The sequence below is a fragment of the Artemia sp. Qi Xiang Cuo genome, chromosome 1 (genome assembly GCF_049724085.1).
Source record: "Artemia sp. Qi Xiang Cuo chromosome 1, ASM4972408v1, whole genome shotgun sequence".
In the NCBI taxonomy this organism is placed as follows: domain Eukaryota; kingdom Metazoa; phylum Arthropoda; class Branchiopoda; order Anostraca; family Artemiidae; genus Artemia; species Artemia sp. Qi Xiang Cuo.
In genome coordinates, this window is record NC_142794.1 from 103,079,511 (window position 1) to 103,103,358 (window position 23,848).

General features: G+C 33.6%; 1 protein-coding gene across 3 annotated transcripts in view; it reads left to right on the top strand.

The window, feature by feature from the left end:
* The window catches only part of retm (real-time), a 126,855-nt gene that overhangs the window by 98,726 nt on the left and 4,281 nt on the right, over window positions 1-23,848 (top strand). Inside the window, exons 13-17 of one of the 3 annotated variants that reach the window (XM_089088275.1) lie at window positions 295-357; window positions 3,644-3,778; window positions 7,965-8,103; window positions 13,459-13,613; window positions 19,799-19,958. In XM_089088275.1, coding sequence (XP_088944401.1) covers window positions 295-357; window positions 3,644-3,778; window positions 7,965-8,103; window positions 13,459-13,613; window positions 19,799-19,958 — 652 coding nt within the window. The remainder of the gene's footprint in view (window positions 1-294; window positions 358-3,643; window positions 3,779-7,964; window positions 8,104-13,458; window positions 13,614-19,798; window positions 19,959-23,848) is intronic. The other 2 variants (XM_089088284.1, XM_089088292.1) reach the window with 2 other exon arrangements.

Here is a 23,848-nt window from a genome sequence, read left to right on the forward strand (position 1 = left end):
AAAACGATTTTCTAAGCTGTTTTGGAGGGGGGGGGGGAATCCAACGGGCAACGTATATCCAATCATGCTTTGACCCTTCGGCTGCACATTACTTTTTCACGCTTTTATTCTTCTAATGTACATTGCCTTGGATCTTCCCTTTGAAAACAGCTTAGAAAACAGTTTTGGTAATTAGCTTAGAAGTTGAACAATGAATTTTTGGTATTGCACTGACGATGTTTGAAGTATATTTAAATATACTACTATAGTTTAAATATGTATTATTGATTATCTGTTAATATGGTTTTATTTTAGTTTGAAGATGGTAGCAATTTGGTTTCAATCCCTGCGTCATTTGATAATTTCTTGGAAGAAGGTGTAAGATATTTTGATTGGGATTTGCTTGTCGTTCATAGTCCGTGTAGGTAGATGGCGCTTTAAATTTGATAACTCTGATGCCTCGTTTACAAGATATAACGGCTTTTACATTTTTCCGGAAAAAAAATCTTTAAGACGGAAGAAGTATTTTGTTTTTATTTTGATAATGAACTTGTTTTTTTTCTGACAAAAAGTATCCCATTGGCATTAACGTTAACGAAGGTTAAGCTGAGTTTTCTAGCGTTTGATTGAGATAATAGAATTGAAATGTAATTGATCCATAAAATTTTTCGTTTACCAAATGCCACAGTTTGTCATGGAAGTGTGTATCCACTTTTATCCAAGAGAGATTCAACTAAACATGGTTCATGCATTATATACACTTAAGGTTTTGTATGTCTTGCTAAAGAATTTGGCTTATAAAAAATTGATATATAGCTGCAGTATGGAAATTTGAGTATATAACCTGGTGCAAAGAGTATGGAAATTTATAAGAGTGGAAACTGGCGCTACTATTAAAAAAAACTGCTAAAAACTGGGTTTCTGATACCTTTAAAGTCTAATTCCTGATTGAAATTGGATGAATTTAGTAGAGGGAAAATATAATTGAAATTTTTTTTATTAATAAAGAAGAAGATATTTACTTAGGCCTAATTCCAGTTATGCTAAAGGCTTCTTTTGTCATTATTTTATCAAAGAAAGCATTTAAAACAAGACAGCGTTAATTTTGGACTGGGGGTGTCAAATTTGATAAATTTATACTTTATCACATAATTGAAGAAAGTGAATACATCACTTAATGTCCTTTTTCAATAATCCTTCAAAATTCAATAATCGCTTCTGGGCCAAATTCCACTCTCAGTCATTAAGATAACTACGAGGTACGCTACTGTTCAAAAAGTAACAACGCTATGCATTATACTGTTTATGCATAAACTGTTTATGCATTGAATCATTTGTGTTTTGCTGCCTCAATATTATCTAATGGCACCATTGATTGTTGAATATCTTTGGAGATCTAAGTTTGTCTAAAAAGCAGTTGCATATCCCGAGTGATAATTTAGATGTCATATCATTGTGTCCAAAAGCATGTAGACTGCTGTGTTTGCACTATTTGACAAGAGGGGGGTTATAAGTTCTAAGCTGTTCACGAATACAGTTTTCTTTTTTATAGAGAGGGGGGTCTGAGTTAGAGATATTTGCAAAAAAAAATACGGTATTTAGCTGATTAAAATGGCTTCAGTCTTGCAGGGTTATAATACATAAAATTGCATAAGTAAGTTTGGGGATTTCTATTGGCTGTAAGTAAACGTTACTAGCTTGACCCTATATGCCCCTTGCTATGAACTAGGTTTCCGAAACCTTTAAAGTCTAATTCCCGATAGGCTTTGGATGGACTTCAGAAAGGGAAAATATAATAGAAAATGTTTGTTAAAAAAAGATTAACCTACATTTTCATTTTCAAAAATAAATACTGTCTAAATACCTAAATATTATTTCCAAAATAATCTTTTAACTTCATTTCAAAAGCCCAAACAGTAAATTTTTCTTTATATTTCATTAGATGCATCACTTGTGTTTACTTGGAAAAGAACCTGAGAAAAAAGAAACAATGTTATTTCAGAAACGTATCTAATATTCCAGTTGTTATAAACATATGTGTCAATCACAACTACCGAAACTTTTTAATCAACTGTGAAGTGAATACACCTCTGTAGAAACACCCAGTAAAGAAATGCTAAGAGGAGTGTCGAAGGCTCAACAACTCATCTAAAACGTTTGGGGTAGATTTAAACACACACACACACACATATATATATATATATATATATATATATATATATATATATATATATATATATATATATATATATATATATATATATATATATATATATATATATATATATATATATATATATATATATATATATATATATATATATATATATATATATATATATATATATATATATATATATATATAGACCAAAGGTGTTTGAAAACTCAGGCACTTCTCAATTTTTAGCCTAAGAGTGAAAATTTGGTCGACACATCCTCTACCTTTTTTAAAACCGCACTGTTTTTCTCTTAAAAATTTGTCTACGGCATCTCTCATTCTAAAAAGTATCATATTACTAAGTAATTTACTACCTACAGAGACCAGACTAATGCCTCGATAATTACCACACTCGCTTTTATCACCTTTCTTATAAAGGGGCTTAATTAAGGTTTTCCAAAAATCGTTAGGTATATACATATATATATATATATATATATATATATATATATATATATATATATATATATATATATATATATATATATATATATATATATATATATATATATATATATATATATATATATATATATATATATATATATATATATATATATATATATATATATATATATATATATATATATATATGTATGTATTTATATATTTGTAACCAACCTCTAAGTATTGTACCTGTGTTGTGTTGTGTTGTAAATCTTGTCTTATTTTGTTTTCTACTAATTATTCATTCATTGAATTTTGGCGTGTTTTTGTCGAATATTATACATAAGAGTGTATGTATTGTTTTTTTCGTCTTCATTTTCTTAGTTATGACTTAGTTTTAAAATGCGATTTTCAATTTGGTTTTGTGCAAAACTAATGCGCTCATCATCAGTATTAGTTTTTGTTTAAAATTTTCTTTGAATTAAATACTAAATCATATTCAGCCTTTAAAAGTGCTAAGAATTTATTTTATGATAAGCTACTATTTGCTAAGCCATGATTAAGCTAGAGGTCTATCGAGATATCTTATTATAAAAATTTGAAAAATCTTGCAAGTTATCGTGAAGGCATGTTACGAGTGTGTAAACTGTGGCCACAGGTGAATATCCTAGATTAAAATTAGGGTCTTTGAGCGCTAGTCAGTGTCTATTCTTTCAAAGTATTTCTTAACATATTTTTTGAGAAAAAGGGCGTGACGCATAACTGAAAAAAAAAGCAGAACTTGAAACCCAAAGAAGACAAGGAAAAATGAATTAAAGCCAATTCATGTAAATTTAATAGAAATATAAGATACCGGAAGAGTGGAAATACTGTATAATACTAGAACTACTAAATAATATTCGAAAAACCGTATGACAAGATACCCAAAAAGTCAGAATAAATATTAAGAAACATTATTCAGAATAAAAGGAGATTAAAGTTTAAATTCTCTCCCTAAAATTTTTGATCTTTAGGTTTTTCAGGCAGAAATTGCTATCTTCTTCTTAAATTTATTTTCAGATCTCCTCAGCAGATGGTTCAATGGTGCCAAAGTCCATGTATATGACAGAAGAGCAGTTTGAAAAAGAAAGGCAAAGTGGCTGTTTTATTTACGACGAAAGTGTGTATAAATGTGTTTCTTTGACCAAAGGACAAGTAAGTTTGGACTTGAATTCAAAGAGCGTATTCTTGGACGCTGGTCTTGATTATTGATTTATTTAAAAGCCGGTCTTACAAAAAAACATAAAATAAGAAGACGGAATAATAACAATAGAAAAAAGAATAAAAGAGTGAAACATCGAAGAAAAAGATTAAACACTTCAAAATACATCACAACTTCAACAGATTACTTTGTCAGTACCAATATCCAAAGATAGCTAAGTTTTGACAAACAGAAGTTATTCGTAGAAACGTTCTTTTCTGTGGCAGTTACGGAGTCAACATTGTTGAATTTTCTTACAAGATAAGAATTGTGGTGCCATGTGGGGAAATAAATCCCACAAGAAAATATGGGTTCGTGTGGGATATTTTATGAAGCAAAATAAATCTGATCAGAGTTTGTATTTTCTGAATTTGTTGATAAATTCCAGAAAGGTGACATGCGCGTATAATGTGGTAGAGCAATAGAATTAAAAAGTTTTGAAAGAAGACACCGTTTGATGCGCATCTTATTCGTGACGAAAGATGCATAGCATATACCCACTTCGTGTTTCATTGTGAGCAGTTAAGAGTTGTCATGTAAGCTTTATCGACGAGCCAATTAGAAGACCAAGATAAGCCATGTGATAGATCGCTTGATCTTATTGCTTACGAGTGGGATGTTGAAAAAAAAAACGAGTTCCGACTTGGGTATTAAAATATTCGCATTCTCGGATTGTAGCGACAAAAATATCGCTAATGCGCTGAACAGTACCAACCAAATTCAGGATATAGTCTGAAAAATAGGCGAACGACAAATTAAAACCGGCAAAGATGGAAGACGATAGAGCAAGTGACTGCAACCAAAAAAAACCTGTTTTTGAAGGTCGAAGGCTAAGGAATAGCCCCTTGACCTGTAGCTATCTCCAAGTCAACAAAATATTGGGAGTGGATGAGTACTGAGAAGCAGTTTGGGACACTTGAGGGTCGTCAGCTTGAGTTGGGAAGTGGACCATTAGGTTAACTGTAATACGAGAGTACATATCTCAAAGGGATTTATATAGGAAGGGCTTACCTCATATTTTGCGGCAAGAAGTACCGTAGCAGCGTGATTCAGAGTCAAACGCATTACGCGCATCATGACCTGCTTGCACCAACCTTTCGTTTGCCTCATCAGCCTCAATGGTTGCATTCCTGACGGGAGAAAAAGAGAAGGAATAGTTGAGATGATGTTGGAATTCAAATTCAAAGGATGGAACATAATGTCTTGCACCCATATGGCTAATAAAACGTAGTACCGACTGTTATGGGGCGGAAAGACGACCATTGAGTGGTGACTTTGCCTTTTTTTGGAATTGGGGTAAGACTCGAATTAAGAAGTAAGAACGCACAACTTCTTGGACAACAATCATCTGCAACAGAATAATTACATGGTTTAACACTAGTTTGCTGCTATGGAGTATATGAAGATCAAATAGCCCATCCCACCGATGCCAGGAGGCTTCTCCTGGTTTACGCTCATGATTGCTTGCAATACTGAATCAACTGAGAGAACAGAGCTGTCAAAAAGAAAAATATATGGGAAATCTTACAGTGTCTCTCCGCATTCAGACTGACAGGCGTCATCTGGTTAAGAAAACCAAAGCAGATAAATGCAAATTTTCATCAGAATTTGGAAGATCTCGGGCAGATAGGTGGGTTGTGGGAGTGTTCTTTGAGAACATTTCTACAGATGGAAGTTTGGGATTCAGGAGCTTGCCGATAAACATTTTCAACTAACTTGCTTATATAGGAAGATAATTCTGTTGCAAACTTCCTTTTGATAGCAAGACGTGGTTACTTTCATGTCATATATAGTAACATAATTTGGAATTTTACCAAGCATTGACAAGGCTGTGGTTATTAGAACAATGCTTTATGGCGCAACGACTTATACGTTTCTGATGTACATTGGATTGTGATAAATCTGCGCATGATAGACAATAAGCAACACAATTTTGGCTAATCATTGAAATTCCAAAAGTTCCGACTTTACCAATTTAAGAAATTACATTTCATTTTTGCTTACTTTGCCACTTAAAAAAGCTCCACATAAATTTTCAAATAAAATCACACTCTTTTTAGAGCATCATACCTCTAAACTATCGGGAACTTACTGACCCCCCCCCCCCCCTCTAAACATTTTAATCGTCTTCGTGTATGATTGGTTCTATTTCGTGGGCCTAATTTGCTTATAGTAACGACAATAAATCGGAGTTGCAGCTGATTTAGGTGCTGTGAATAAATGTGATTTACATTACAAATTACTTGTATCATAAGACCAGCTATGTCTTATTGGAATATCACGAGAGCCCCTCAATTCAATAAGTTGCTTAGTTCCCCACAGTCAAATTCACGTTTAGGGTAAACAGTTGCTTCTTTAGACTTCGCTTTCTGTAATGTTTAATCTTCAATTTTTGCTAATGGTTAGTTTTTATTTTTCAATTTTTTTGAATTTTCACTATCAACATCTTTGACTAAGTAAGCCGCTGTTAAGCTCAGCAATGTTTGACAAACAGTAGTACAGATCGTAGACTGCTGCGAGCTAATTTTTGCCTCGGATAGGAGCAGTTGCACCTCTTTCCGTCTTTGGGTTGCATTTGAGAGTCGACAATAGCTGTCACATAAATGCGGGTTTAACGCTTTCACATTTACGCTGCTTGGTTTTTATAAGACAAATAAAATTTACTGACGTTCGATCTAATTTGTTTGATAAATTTTATAAAATTTGCTTAATAAATTTTCATAGTTCGTAATTAGTGGGATCAAGTCTTGAACCTAGTCTTCCGGTCCTCTTAAACTCTCTCTTCAGGTTTGGAGTCCTCGGAATCATTAATAAAAAACGTTCGGGTTTTTTACATGTGTACAGTCGTATCACTTTTGGTGGCTCTTTGTCTTCGTGTTCTGTTTCCCCCTTCTGGTCTAAACTTTGCTTACTGTCTCCATTGAACCCCTGCCCCCAGACTCAGGGGGGGTGTCAACCCCAAAGACCTTGCTATGTCATCTTTGTCTTTTTTTGAACAAATGGCTATCTCAAAATTTTCTATCGGGTACATCTGGGGAAAATACGACGCGGAGGAAAAGAGGTGTAGCTGCTGTTTGACCACGTTGACTCTTAGATAGGGCTGTAGAAATTTTGATTTCCAATCCAATGAGCCCCCTCTGATGTTTATACGACCACTCTTTCCATAAAAAAACTTATATGCCCCAGGGGTATAACTTACAACATTTATCCTGAGGGATGGAGGGGGGGTCATCATCCCTAAAGACGTAATTTCCAAACCTTTCAACTACGCTGAAGAAAGCTACTATCTCAAAATTGTGATTGCATGTGTTTGGGGAATATATATATATATATATATATATATATATATATATATATATATATATATATATATATATATATATATAAATATAATAGACAAAAAATATGAATAAATATATACTATATATGATATAATTTTCTACTGATTTTGACAAAACGACATAGCCTACAAGTTGAAAGTAGACTAATATTACGTCCAGAAATACATTTTATAATTCGTTAAATTAAATGTTCAAAAATAATTCGAAGAAATAATGAATCTTGAAATCTATTGAGAACTACAGTTATAGATTTCTTTTTAAACGAAATTAAAGAAACTAAAGTGCTTATGCAACTGTGGTTCTCGATAGACTTCAAGAAGTGAATATTTCTGCAAATTACTACTGAACATTGAAAAATAGCGAATTCATACAATGTATTTCTGGACGTAATGTTAGTCTACTATTCAGACTTGTAGACTATGTCGTTTTAGATCAATATCGGTGAAAATTCTTCCATATATATATGTATATATATATATATACATATATATATATATATATATATATATATATATATATACTGTCTACCTGACAGCGAAAGATGATAAATATTTTGAGATTATTTGTTTAAAAAAAAAAAAAAAAAAAAAAAAAAAAAATAATCATCAAAAATAGTTTAAATAGACAAAAAATCTTTCGCTTTCAGGTAAAAAAATAAAGTTCGTGAATCTTAAAATGTCCATATTTTTATTCCATTTTCGAAGTTCTTTCTTAATATTTTTGGTTTTAACAAGTTTAAAATTTGAAAAGATGGAGAAAATACTTAAATCTAGAGTAAAATTTTTTTTTTCATTTTCAGGTACACGAGGAAGTGATTTCTGCGGCTGAGAAAGGAGGTGTTATCTGCTGGGATTTTGATGTGACCAAGCAGGATGTTGATTTTACTGTACTTAGGACAAAGGTCACTGAGCCTCCCAAGGAACAAGTTTCATCTCCAAGTATGACTTTAATTTTTCCCTTCTAAGCATTGCTTCATAGTCATGCTCATACAGTTGTTAATATCGACAAATTTAAACCGCTAGGAGATAGTTTACTGTAATAAATGTAATAGATCATATGAAAATAAGGAGAATGTAAAGAAAGGGGAGAAAGCATTAAAATAGGATTTAAGGAGGTGTGAAGTGGAGGCCATGGACAAAATTATCGGGTATCTGGAAGATGTAGCCAGATGGCCTATTATTAAAATATTGTACTGACATGTTAATAAATTGAGAGGGAATAGCCAGTCTGGATTTGTCCCAGTTATAGATAAAAATGGGGCAGATAAATGGGTTGAACATTTTGAAGATGTGGTAAACCGTGGTAAAGCTACTGGAGAAGATATAGAAAGAATGAAATAGTTTAGACACCTTGGATGTGAAGGAAGATTTATCTTTAGAGGAAGAATTAATGTCAGTACTAAAAGGATTAAAAAATTATAGTAGTATGAATATGATTTTTGAAAAGGGGGAAGTACCTGTGTCATCAAACGCTATTAGTCCTTGGTTTTATAAATTATTAGCAAGTTTTAGACTCAGGTGATAAAAAACTTTAACAAAGGTCCTATCCCTGTATGGTATACCAGATAAATACATTGAAGGGATTAGTGCTATGTTTGAGAATAAAATTGCTGCGGGTAAGTTAGGAAATGAGGTTAGTAGCTGGTTTCGTATTGAATTAGGACTAAAACATGGTTGCGTTCTATCCCCATTTATATGAATCATTTTGGTTAACTTTGGACTAAGGATCACAGGAAAGGCAATGCGAGAGCATGGAATCAAATGGAGAAGTAAAACTCTCCCGGAGTTAGATTCTACTGATGATTAAAGTATCCTAGATAAAAATACCAGCAAAAGAAATGAACTTTTAGAGGTTTTACGAGTTCAGTGTGAAAGAATAGGTTTGAAAATTAATGTTAAAAAGACTAAGTCGCTAAGACTAGGAATAAGTGAAGGTGAAGAGGTGACGTTGAGTAACGAGAAGATCGATCAAGTGAACAGCTTGACTTACATAAGTAGTATTACTGGTTAAAACGGTGGGTGTAGTGAAGATATTTAAAGTAGAATAGCTTAGGCCCACTGTGCTTTCACAGTTGGAAAAAGTTTGGGAGATTACGAATATAAGAATGCGAACCATGATTAGAATATTGGAAACTACAGTGATGAAAGTGGTCAAGTATGGTTCTGAAGTGTGGGTGCTTCGAAAACGGAAGAGGATTTGCTTGATCTTTTCCATACAAATTACCTACGAATTGTTTTGGGTACCCGACTGACTGACCGTATCATAAGCAGCAAGTTATACGAAAAGTGTTGTTCAATCCCCCTTTCTAGGGCTATAATGAGAAAAAGGTCGAGATGGCTGGTGCACGTTCTGTGAATGAAGGATGACATATTGCTAAAGATTGTCCTTGTCGCCCAACCGTCTTGGGTCAAACAAAAAACAGCTTGTCCCCGAATGGGGTGGGAGGATGTTGTAAGGACAGATTTAAGGGAAATGAGAACTTCTTGGGAGGGTGTGAAGAGGGAGGCTTTGAATAGATTGGGATGGAGTTAAAGCGTCCATAGCTCTGTAAGCTTCTAGCGGCTGAGCGATGCAGCGAGTTGTTAGTAGTAGTAATAGTAATAAGGGTTGCCACAGGCAGTACGCATGTACTGGTTGTACTGGGCCTATATTTTCTTTTAAAGTTAGTGCACTATCTAAAGACAAATGACAAAGACAAATGTCTCACCAAAATTACATTTTTTTTTTTTACTTTAGCTTGGTAAATTTTTTTGTCATTTTAGTAATACGTGCCCGAATACCTAATGAAAACTCTACTTTTTCATCTTGTAGTACTATTGTGATTTTCACAAAGGAACCAAAAAGTCAGTTGGCTAAAGATTTTATCCTGCATTCACAACAAAATTATACATCTGAAGATACTGCTAATGAACGTGCTTACCATGTTATTACATCCAAGTTAAATACGATAGCAACAGAAAGTAAATTTTACTTTTTAGGGGAACGATGTGGTATGGACGACATTGGCACTTACCAATATAACTGAAATATGGATGTTTTAGATTCCGATGAGACAGCTGCCACTATCGGCCTCTGGAAGGAAAAGTCATCGAAATTGTGAACAGTATTTTACGGACAGTCAATGATTCTAACTATGGTGAAAAAAGGTTTTTTCAAAGAAGGACTAGTCGGTACCAGTAAACCCTTTGTGCATAACATCTTGCACCGCATTCTTTGTGGCCACCAACACATTCAGCTCGACACCATTTGCTTACTCAACCAAAATGTTACCATAGATTTAGTCACGATTTTATGGATGTCAACATGTAATCTGTGTGGCCTTCAAAATCGTCAGCTTTATATATAGTCACTCAAAGAAAATCTGGAAGATAAATTAGTCAAGTTTACTGGAATCGCATCCACTCTATTAGAACTGCTCAAGTTGACGTTTTCCTTAAAAATAAGATGCTGCTGTTACCCAGGTATGGTTTACAAAGTATGGCTTTGTTGTTGTTGTTGTCTATTGCAAGTCCCCAACTTGCCCTTCGGGTGGAAAATTTTAGCTGCTGGTGATTATTTTCTTTAGTACCTTTAGTACTTATCTGTTCAACTCTGAAGCAATCGTAGTGGACAAAAAAAAAAAAATGGTTTCTGAAAGTACTTCAGAACTTTTCGTTAGAAAGAAAAATATGTTTACGGATCCTGAACAAGAAGTATTCGTAAAATATCCTCGAACTGGGAAATGGAAATCTTCCCAAAGATGACTTCAAAGAAGTTGATTTGACTGAGGATGTGATTTCCAATGGTAATTTGATTGGGGAAATATTTGGAGATTGCCTTGCGAGTCAAAATTACAATGGAATGAAGGAACGCGCAATTCTAGCGTCCCTCAGGAAAGAAGAAAGTAAAATTGATGCAAATATTGTTGATCGCCTCGGAAGAGAATACAAATTCTATAAAAGTTATGATTTTCTGAAGGATAAATAGGAAGGAGGAATAGAATTCACGCTAGAATTTCTTGATTCGACTGAAATTGCAGATTTGCCACCACATGAATTTAAACCAAAGAATAATACGATAATCATGCTTATGCGTAATTTAGACATTTCACATGGTATGCGTAATTGAGCATGCCTGGTTTTTATTGAATTATGTAATAACATTATTACATTAAAAATAATTACTGGGGGAAACCTGGAAAAGAAGTTCACATTCGTGGAGTTATGCTCGACTCCAGTAAAGGTCAGTCTAGATGTACAGTATAACGACATCAATTTTCACTTTGACCACTACTTCTGATGACCATATATAGATCACAAGCGCAAGCTTTCGAAATTGCTGGTTTCGACCTCCCTACACCTGTTCATAATTGTGGTATGTTATACGGAGCATTTTCCCGTGGTAAACGATAATATGGCTTGAAAGTTTTGCTACCGCCTGGAAATGAACGTTGGATGTATGATGTTGTGTGAAGGAAGCATTGATAGCTCCACAAGAAACCTCTATTATTGGGATATGTCTCCCCAAGTCAGAAAGACATTTTCTGGCACGAAAAAATGATCCAGATGGGTTATGACTTTAAGAGAAGAGTTGTCCTTTTCCCGGGTGATCGTATCGAACCTTTGGTGACGTCATGGCTTTATGCAGAATTCCCATGAAAATGGTGGTTTATTCTTTACTCGATTCTCTGCATCTATAATCAAAATAATTTTAGTTTCAAAGCAGCTAGAGAAGTTTATCACAAAATGAATTTAGCGACAGCGAGAATTATAATTATACAAAACTGCCATGTGCAGAGTATCAGGGACCAAGAGAAGCTCGGTCCCTCGATTGCTTCCCAGGAGAATACAAAACCTATAAGAACAATGATTCTGTGAAGCATAAACAGGAAGGAGGAATTCAAATCCCGCCAGAATTTCTTAATTCAACTGAAATTGCTGATTTGCCAACGCACGACTCAAAATTAAAGAATAAAACGATAATTATGCTAATGCTTAATATATAAATTTTATACTGTATGTGCAATGGGAAACGTCTGGTTGCTACTGAATTATGTAATATCGTAATTAAAGCAAAATAATTAGTGGGAGAAAAGCTTGAAAAGCAGTTTACATTAGTATGCGGTTAAAAGACAAGTGACTACGATTATCACATATACTAGCCTGCCGCATACCGAATGCCAGGAAACAATCAAAGGTCTGTCTGTGTAGTCTTTATGTTAATATAAGCATAAAACATACGAAAATGCTGCTGGTTACACTATGAAACATTGTTTTGTTACCGATGTCGTGGTATCTTCATGTTTTCACTTGCCACAATTTTGACATGATTAGATGTTGATTTTTTCTTTGGACATAAAATTTGACTAGAGCGTTTCCTAAAAATGAAATCTGTTAAAAGACTAACCCGTGAGCTCTCATTATTGAAAAGAAGATGTATTTAAAAAATTTTGAGAAACACATTTCATAAAGAATTATAAATACAGAATTTCTTAAGAGATTTTTGAGATAAAAACTATGTTTGGTCATTGATGTATATACTCGTGTGTAGTAGTATCACCAAAGGAAGAAATTTTTTTTTATCCTGTTATATATATATATAATTTTCTTTATTTTATTTATTTTTTTTCTTGTTTTCCTTCTTTTGAAACTGTTTTCATTAGATCCAGTTTGAAAGTTCCTGAAACTAGGCATCTTCTTTGTTTTTCAATTTTATTTTTTAGACTGAATATAGTCTTTGCTTGGTTATTCTGGACGCAGACTAGTCTACAGAATTTAAAAGATATTTCATATTTTTATAGGTGTTGCCAGGTTGAACCGTGAAAACAATAAACAAAAATAATCCATGTCACAAACCTTTTGTCTGTGAAAATTAAAACATTAATAATTTGTTAATTCCCAAGGACTAAACTTTCTAAAGAAAGATGCGCTTTCTTAAGCTGTTCCGTGCCCTAGTTTTCAGCTTTTTTCTTTATTATTCTCAGCTGCATTTCTCTTCTTTTTTGTAATTTTTGTCTGACACTGCCAGAAACAGCAGAACTGCATTTGGAAGCCTTTTTCATTAAAAATTGAAATCCTGGTGTTTTCTAATTTTTCAATATATGTGTGTATAGTTGTATAAGCTTCTATTTGAGTAGTGCAAACAACTGTAATTCATTTTCACTGTCCTTTGTTTTTCTTTTTCACTGTCCTATGTACAAAAGGAAGTCAAGTGAAAACCTTTAATATATACATAGACAGTGTGATGTCCTGCAGTGTTGAGCCTTTGTGGAGACGCTTTCTTTTTCCCATGTCCTTAAAAGAGATTTTTTTCAGCTACCCATGGATCTCCCTTGGATGTGTTGACCAGCATGAACCAGCTTTTAGTTGACTCAGACCATCGCTCAGTGATAGAAAGATCCTGGAAGAAGGACATCGATTATTTTATTGTCGAGAATCCGCTTACTTGTCACGAAGGAGAAAGTATTCAAGTAAGTTAAAAAGGGCAGTCAGGTTCATTTGAAAGACAGATTCATTTTTTTATTAAACAAATCTTTTGTTAAGAAGTTTTCAAGTTGTTTCTTAAAAAGATATATTTTATTAGAAGAAATTTGGTGTCTTAAAACAATCCTTTTATAAGGCTCGTCGAGAGAAAACATAGTCTTGATGAGGCCATTCCATAATCAGACTTTGTCTAATATAAAGCTTGAACAACTCAGACCAATTATCAGTTTCATTTTTCAATGTATCTTGAAGTTAGACACTGTTGTAAGTTGAAATAGCCGAAAATGTCTGAGTTTAATTGGAAGATCTTTAAAGGGAAGGGGGGACTGGATATTTCTGTATGTATGTTGTTTGGACTTGTTGAGCTCCCTTCCTTTTATGCAGATATAAAGTGCGAATACTGACGAAAAGGGCGGCCGCGGTATATTATTTCGATGCAAATTAGGTTTTGGTTGAAAGCTGCTACTACCACATCTATTGGAAGAGTAGGATCTTTGGTCCCGTCATGGAAAACAGTTGCGTAGAAAAGCAGCAATGCTACTTGGCAGTTTTCAAATTTGTTGGTAGATTTTGCCGGAAAATATCATTTTTACATATAAAAATACTTTTTGCTCAAAGAAAAGCTGTCAAAACACGAGTTGTGCTGCCATAGTGTCGGCAGGTTTTGGAATTGTGACGATTTTGCTACTTGCAGCTTCGGAAACTTGTTCATACCTGGTTTGGTCATCTACTATTAAACCCTACTAGGTACGGCAAATCACATGTCTTGTAAATAAGCAAGGAAAAGTTTGTCAGCTTGAACTCGAAAAGTTCGACTCAAAATAAAAAGGAATTTTCAATTTTTATTGCTGCATTTGGTAGGAGGTAATCGATGATTTGTTAGAATAATCGATGATGCTGATTCTGAATATTGAGGCACACCAGCGGGCAACCAGCACTTATTGGACTTATTGCACCAGCGTGCAATAAGTCCATTTATGCCAACAAGCCCAAAATCAGCTTATAAGGAAATCTTTTGACATTTTATTTACTCAACCTCTGAAATTGAAAGCGAATTATATCAAACTGTATATATTCTAAAATCAAAGATGGTTCATTTTTGTTATTCTTTGTTTTAAGTCAAGACACATTTAGCGCAGGCTAGGGGTTTCCAACTCCAAAAAATGTTGTATTTTTCAAGTATTTCTAGTAATTTTTTACTTTTGTCTAGAAATTTCTTCAAGGTGACTCTACTGCTTTACTTTTATATTGAGATGGAAACCCCTTAAAAAAAACGTTAAACGTTCTTAAAAAAGAAACGCTAGCACGCTGCCTATGATTGAGATTCTCCTTTATTTTGTATTGTGGATAGTTGCATCTAGTCTAAATGGCTATTTCTGCGCATGTTTCGTTTGGTAGCAGTTAAAAAAGCTTGCATGATGTGGAAAAGTTTTATCTACAAACAACCCCGTGCCTATGCTAATTTGTCCATCACCAGCTCCAGAAATTAGGGCTGTTCTACTCATCTGTCACTATGTAACTATCTGTGACATTTTTGTGAGACATTTTTGAGCCTGTTGGTGGTTCAGAAGATAATGTCTAGCTGATCTGATTAAGCACGTAATGCTGTCTAAAAAGACACTAGAAAGTGTCACAATCGATTTTTTTTCCTAAAATGAAATCGCTGCTACCGCCTCTCTTTCTACCATTTTGAGCCGCAGGGCAGTGTATCATGAAAAATCGACGAGTCTTAGATGTCGCATCGCTTACTTCATTTCATATTTGAATTCTATGCTCATCATTGTGCGTCGTTTCAGAGTTATTCTTTTTCTGGTAGAGATTAAGATTTTGATAAGAAAGAAAATATTGTCTTATTCATCGAAAAGCGTTCTTTTGTTTGATGCGATAAAATTTGCTCTGATTGGGTGTGTATCGAGCTGTTGCTACGTATACCAGTTATGCTGTATTCACTCTGTCTCGACCGACCAGATCTACTGCTACTAGTTTGCGGATTAAAAAAAAAAGCCGCACTACCGAGGGGTAAACTAAAATAGTTGCAATCAGGCGTAAGTTCTGCCGAGTCCTGAACGTGGAAAATCTGGGTTATCTCTTGATTATATATATTGCATAAAGAATACAATTGGAATGTTGCTCTAATAGGATCTACAGACCGAAACTCAAATAAATAACTCTTTCAATCGAGTAAACTGGTTCTTCCCAAAATGACCATAGTGCAGTGATACCGTGTAACAATAAACTTCAACAGACCAAATTTCTCTATTTTCTCACCCATGTATAGTTTTTTTTTTATTCAACCACAATTTTGACAGTGGCACAATTTCGGCAAAATCCTTGGGGGGAGGGGGGGGGCAAAGTTAAAGCCAATTTTCTCAAATCAAGTGAAAATGACAGTAAAAACTAAAAAACAATCCATTTTGGACCATAAAGGTACTATTTAGTAATATAAAAGTACTATAAAGGTAAATATGTACTAAAAAAACTGATATGTTTCTGTTGATGCTTGAATTAGGCAGGTTTTTCTTAGTTTTAACAAGATTTTGCAAGAAACTAAATTTCAGAGGGGGGGGGGTGGACAAGCTGGGGTCCGGGGAGGGTTGGGCAAACCGAGGTCTGGGAGGGGAAGTCCCCCCCCCCATCCCTGCAACATAGCAAATTACGCCCCTAAATTTTTGGCTTTTACGTCAACTTCTTATCGCACATATCGTATGATGTCGCGAAAGTTAACTATCATCAAAATGTTTTGGACATCCGGTATAGTATATCTGAGTTACGTATTCTATTACTTCAAATTCCAAAATTAAGGTTATTAAATTATCTTTATTTTATCAGACTACGTAATTTGGTTGATCTTACTAATTACAATAGTTGAAGTAAAATTTTGTAACCTACGTCAGGGAGGACTATCTGAGACATTCTTTTCTTCGAGCTATGTTTCTGCTTTTGACTGAAAGACAGGCAGCAGTTTTAAAATGAAGTGAGACTAGAACCTAAAAGTGCTTATAGCGTCTGACGGTTTTGTGGTCCCATCACCGAAATTTATTCTTAGAACAACAAATTGAAAATTTTCTGGATCCAAAAAGGAACCTTCTTCCCTGGGATCCGAAAGTGCTACCATCTACTTTCGGGGCTGTATCCAGGGTTTTGTTCGGGTGGGGGAGCTACAAAAACAAAGCTTTAAAAGACACATCAAAAATTTGTTTATAGGAATTTTTGTTACGTTTTTATGAGGTGGAAAAAAACTTGGGGGGAATTCAACTCCCAACCCCCTTCCTCTCTGTATACGGCTTTGTCTACATTCTGCTTGTAATTTTGGTTGAGTTTGTGATTTTTTTTTGGGGGGGGGGCTAATCTAAACGAGAAAAATGGGATGGCATAAAAAAAAACAAAATCCCACTAGTCTACGAATAATCGTTGACTGGAAATTAATTTATCATAGCAATTATACAGTATTTAGGGTGAACTCAAATTATAGCTATGGCTATGAAGCTTTACTTCAACTATTGTAATTAGTAAGATCAACCAAATTACGTAGTCTGATAAAATAAAGATAATTTAATAACCTTAATTTTGGAATTTGAAGTAATAGAACACGTAAATCAGATATACTATACTGGATGTCCAAAATATTTTGATGAGAGTTAACTTTCGCGACATCATACGAGATGTGCGATAAGAAGTTGACGTAAAATCCGAGACTTCAGGAGCGTAATTTGTATTATAAAAGACAGAGTATAAAATAACAGAAATGGATAAAATAAAAAAAAGAAGTACCCTAAAATCACGCGAGTCTACAAATAATAGGATGTAATCATATCAGCTCCAAATTCTTCTTCCGCAGCTGGGAAGGTACTGTAGTACTTCTTGGATAGGGCAGTATCTCCTCTTCGAAAAGTTTATCCTCTTTTCCTCAGTTGTGCAATGTTGAAGGAAACTAATTAGTCACATTAAGACTTTTTATGTGTGAAATTTTCAAGACTAGGAATCTGTTGATTTCTGTAGATAGTGAAATCTTCAAAGGAAAGCCAGACCTTTAGCTGTTTGGTGCAACATTTTGGCTGTTTTTCCCCATTTTTCTTTCTTTTTTTAAATCTAATGCCCGCTACTACCAAAAACCGCATATGTGAAGGTTTTTTTCATTGAGAATTGAATTACCGATTTATCCTTTTTAGGACTATATTTGTGTACGTTTCTAGTTAATCAATTCGAAAAATCAGTTTTATTGTCAGTGTCTGTAATGCTTTAATGAGTTACTTTAATTCACCGGTGAATGTTCGAAATTCCTTTTTTCTACTTGGATTCAATTAGCTTAGCCAGTCAGGTTTTTTAGTCTTATGCAAGCTATGATGGTAAAAGTTAAAGTTAATCTAGGTTAGATTATGTTAGTTTATGTTTGGTTAGCTTATATGAGATTAGGTTAAATTCGGTTCTAAATATCAGAAATGGGCTAAAAACCTAACATAAGTTAACCTAGCCCAACCTAATCTATTCTAAACTAATCTGTCATCATCAAACCTCGCATTAAACTGAAAAAACTGACTGGCAACGTTGACTAATCCAAGGAGAAAAAAAGGTATGTCGGACGTTCACTGGTGAATGTCGACATTCACCAATTTGCGGACATTCATAGTAACAATAATATATTATTTTTTTTTGTCATTTCGTCTGAAACAATTTCCAGAAGCAAACTTAATGACTACGATTGTGTTTTAGAAACTGTGTCGGGTTTTATTTCTTATTTTGTTTATATCATATGTATTTTATTTCATTTTCTGTGCCTGCGTATCGATAGGATTGTTATTTAAATACTTGAATACAAACGAACAAATGAAAAGAAACATGGATTTTAAAAAAAATGCTAAATATTGGTAGTTGACACAATTTCATCTCTAATTTCCTTCTTTTTGTTTTGTTAAGTGCTGGGCTCTCATGCATAAATCAACACCAAATACCTTTTAACAATGCCAAGCAAACAGACAATTATTCTGCTCAGTAATAAACGCGTATTTTAATGCGCATGATTGATAAATCTATTGGAGCAACTCCCTCCCACCCTATATAGGTGCAATTTGCTTTTTTTTTTTCAACTCTGATTTGTGTCTATACAATGCCGTTGAGTAAAAAATAAAATGATCATAATTCAAGCTTAAGAATCTAACCAAACTAATCCTTGTTAAGTTTATATCATCAAACTCAGGAGGTCTGAGAACCCCAGTATAGAAGTATAGATGATCAGAATATATTTGCCTGTTCCTTCGAGGAGAAATTCCAATCTTAGTGGGCACTAATTTGTATTGTCAGGTGCTTGTTTAAGATTATTGATTGATTACTTGAGAAATCCTGTAATTATTCCATTAATTAACAGTGGTGTCCACTAATTAACACTAAATGTCCACAAATTAACAGTTGCGAGCATCAGTTTCGTATGAAACTGCTGATAAAATTTATTGCAAAAATATAAAATGAAACTTCTAAAAGCAAAACTTCAAATTGAAATTGACCGCCAGTAAGTTTTCCATTGATTTGTTTAATTTGAGTGTCATCACAATTTTGCCTTTGATTTAACTCGTTGAATTTTCGGCGATTTATTTATCATTTTTAGTGTTGTCATTCACCCTTTTCTTACTTGTTTCAAACTATTATATATTTTTTTCTTACATTCAAATTTATATTTCTCTTTATTGCTTATTTGGGCCGAGTTTCGTATCACTTCACATACATCCAGCAAATCTTTTAATGACACCTCTCGTAAGATATAAATAAGGAATGAGTTAAGCTGATAGAGGCGTATAACTACACAAAAATGAAGGTGCATAAGAGATCATTGTTTTAATACAAATTATTATTAGTATTTATAAACGTATTGTTATAGTTTATATATTGTTGTATAGTATGTTTACTTTATATTTTATATATGTTATATAGTATTTATATATGTTATATATGTTTTATATATATTTATATGTTTTATATATATATATATATATATATATATATATATATATATATATATATATATATATATATATATATATATATATATATATATATATATATATATATATATATATATATATATATATATATATATATATATATATATATATATATATATATGTTTTATAGTATTGTTTATATAGTATATATTGTTATAGTTTGAACTCTGACATTGCAGGGATCGCATGTCATCTCGATGGAAGGAACCTACATTCTTCAATGGAAATTCAATGAGCCAGTATACCATCCTACTCATGCCAAAGACTTCATTGAATCAATTACGTCCTCCAAGGCAAAATTTATGTATTACTATGAATTCTTAACTCTGATGACTATCGGTAAGGCTTTTGGCCCACTTTCAAAATTGATTAATTCTAACTACCGTAAAAAGTTCAAACATATCCAGCATACCTGCCAACTGCAGTGATTAGGTGAGGGGGATTCTTCTTTCCCCAAGATAGAATAGCTCATTAAGTCAATGCTCTTATCTTTTCGTAGCCTTCTTTTCTTGTTCTTGTATTTATTCTTTCCGAATATGATGATGTTTGTCAACCCTAAGAAAGAAAAGAAGAAGCAAAAATTAATGTCTAAAATAGAAATTCAATTAGTAATATCACCCTGTGACTGCTCTATTGATAAACTTTGGAAAAACTGCCTAACATATTGCCAACTAGTCAAAATGTCTTAGTAGTTGAACCTTGCCTGCAAGGGCCTTTGGCCCATGCATCATTAGTATTACGCCATCGCATATTCTCCTTTGGGAGATGATCGGAGCCTTAGCCGTCGCAAGATGATCATTTTCTATCAGCAATATTGTCTGATAAGCTTGAATTTGAAAATAAGTAAGCATTCCACAATTATTTGACAATTATTAATAACTGACAATTAATAACCGACATAGTAATTAGACTGACAATTCGAATAAATTCCAATTTGAAACTTCAACCTTTAAGCTACCCTAAAAACAAAATCGTTGGTAGATCATCAAGCGATATGATCAAGACTGACGATATGATCATGATCAAGACTGATCAAGTGATATGGACGACAATAAACTGCAAAACTGACACATTTTACCGAAAATTTCGTTGTTGCAACCATTCATAGCGATGTTGACGGAAGAAGAAATGTAGTATGCATTTTTCTATCAAAACAATACATATTTCTGATTTTCAGTGCCGTGTGGCCATTGAACTTTCTGGAAAAGAACGTATAGTTTCTGGATAAAGTTTAGATCAACGACCCTCATACAAATGAAGAATTAAAATTGATTGTGTGACCTATGACTATGGCAACCGTTCGCGGAAAAATGTAAATTTTTGTATGATACGTGGCGAACAATAACAACGCCACTTGCGTACTTTTTTTTCTTTTTTTTATGGAAGCAATGATTTATTAAAAAACGTTAACGAAAAGGCCTTCTAAACTGGGCATGTTTTACTACTTTGAAACAAAAATTATTAGTGCCGCTGTCTTCTGGTATCAATAACACCCAAAATTAATCAGAACATGAATAAATAGCTGCTGAAGACCAACTTTTTAGGCCTGAGGACCTATTCCAAAATGAAAAAATTCTTTTATTCAGGGATTGTTCAGTAGTTTAAGTTTATTTTTCTTTTTTATGTTTGTGACTGATTCTTTGTTGTTTTTATGGATGCTGCTCACTGATTCTAATTTTGTAAGTTAAAGCTGTGCAATACTCAGGACCGCCCTTCATACAATAATCTTAATGTTATTACGTGTTGTATGTTTTGTAAAATAATAAAGTCTGAAGTCTTCCATTTCCAAATTATACCCTGTTCCTCGTGTCCATTGACGGTTCCCACTGTACATGCTCCAGAAATCTCAGTTTCTTGCTCTATTACAACGAGATGTTCCACAGATATCTCTGTCGTACAAATAAACCTCTCACCGTAAGCCCTTACGAGCAGGGGCAATAAGTGGAAGATCGGTCCCAGACAACAAAAAAGATTTATATTGACTCACTTTTGTCTTAACCTTGTTGTAGCACAGTGGATCAAGGCTCTGCTTAGTATACGGTTAGCAATACGGTTCAACAAATGAAATGCAGTTTTAACAGATGTTTAAGATTCAAGGGGTAAATAAAACTATCACAATCACCATTCAACGATATATATTATGTCCCAATATTTTTAACTGTGTTTCGGACTCCTCGCCAGAGCAAGGCTGGGCGCCAACTTACTGCTTCTCCCTGTAAAAAAGACCCCAGTAATTGAAACGTAGATTCGGAGCCCTGTGCGCCAGTAATGGATCAAGAGGATACTTATCCTTTTTATCCACTTCTTTCCTTTGTCTTATATGCCCTTATCCTTTGTCTTATATGCCCTTATCCTTTGTCTTATATGCCCTTGTCCTTTGTCTTATATGCCCTTATCCTTTGCCTTCCCATATTATTACAAAGCGCTTCCTAAAGCTGAACTTCGGTACGTACCAGAGTTGAAAAGTTTGTGTCATCAGCAAACAGTGTAGGGGATTTCTTCAGCTAATATGTTATTATTCATAATATTCTCTTTTTTTTCTACTTAAAACATAAGCAATTTATTGATCCATGAGCAGGGAAAATGAATGAGTACTTTCCTAGAAGTATGAGTACTTCTGCATTCACATCCAGCCTCTTTCCTTTGTCATTCAGATGTCATTCAAATAGCACCACATAACTTTGAAAGAGCCATGAGAAGGCAAATTATATATATATATATATATATATATATATATATATATATATATATATATATATATATATATATATATATATATATATATATATATATATATATGTATGTATATGTATATATATATATATATATATATATATATATATATATATATATATATATATATATATATATATAAAAATATATATAATTTGTATGTATAGAATATTTTGCAATGTCAAAGCTGAGTTACTAGTTGTTGTATCTAGATCTACAGAATTTCTTTACTTTAAGTATTCTAAGTAATTGTAGCGTTTAAAATAAGTTTGGGTATTTGTAAAGTAATTTGGAAAATCAAACAGCTCGTGGTAACGAACTGTAAGAAAGGATTGTCCCGGCTCAATGGTAACCGAAACTCTAGAAAACGGGATTTTGATACCAATAGATACATAAACAGAACCAGATTTTAATGCTGATTTCAAATATATAAGTTTCATCAAGTTTAGTCCTACCCATCGAAAGTTACGCGCCTGAGAAAATTTGGCTGATTTTCAAAAAAAGGGGGAAAGACCCCATAAAAGTTATAGAACCTTAATGAAAATCACACCATCATATTCAACGCATTAGAGAACTCTACTGTAGAGGTTTCAAGCTCCTATATACAGAAATTTGGAATTTTGCATTTTCTGCCAGAAGAAAGATCGCGGATGCGTGTTTTTTTTGGTTTTTTTTTTTAAGAGGTGATCGTAACGACCCAGTGGTCCTAGAATATCGTGGGAGGGCTCATTGGAAAGGAAATTAAAAGTTCTAGTGCCCTTTTAAGTGACCAAAAAATGGAGGGCAACTAGGCCCCCTCCCACGCTCATTTTTTTTCTCAAAGTCACCCTATCAAAATTTTGAGATAGCCATTTTGTTCAGCATGGTCGAAAATATGATAACTATGTCTTTTAGGATGACTTAATCCCCCGAAGTCCTTGGGGGGAGGGCTGAAAGTTATGAACTTTACCCAATGTTGACATGTAGTATTGGTTATTGGGATGTATACAGACGTTTTCTGGGGGATTTTTTCTGGTAGTGGGTCGGGGGTTATGTGGGAGTATTTTTCCATGAAGGAAGTTTTCATGGGGGAAGGGACATTGCTATGAAGGGGGCACCGGATTTCCCAGCATTACTAAAAAAAGATCAGAAATTAAATAACAAAAAAAATTTTGGGTTCACCCCCTAGTCAATACCTCGCTCTTTAAGCCAAAGATTTTTTAGTACTTTCATAAAAACTATTTATTCTAATTAACGGCCTTTGTGATTAAGGGGTCATTTTTAAAGAATTGGAACAAGATTCTAACTTTAGCGTAAAGAGCAAGGTATTGACTAGGGAGCGAACCCTCTTAAATACGTATTAAAAAAATATGCACATAGAAGTTAATTACGTAAGTTAATTCACACGTTACGTATATTTTTTGCTAATAAAAACGTTCGTAAATGAAATTAAACAAGTTTCGAGAAAGCCATTTAACCAAATAAAAGAAAAATTAATATTCAAATTTTGTTTGAAC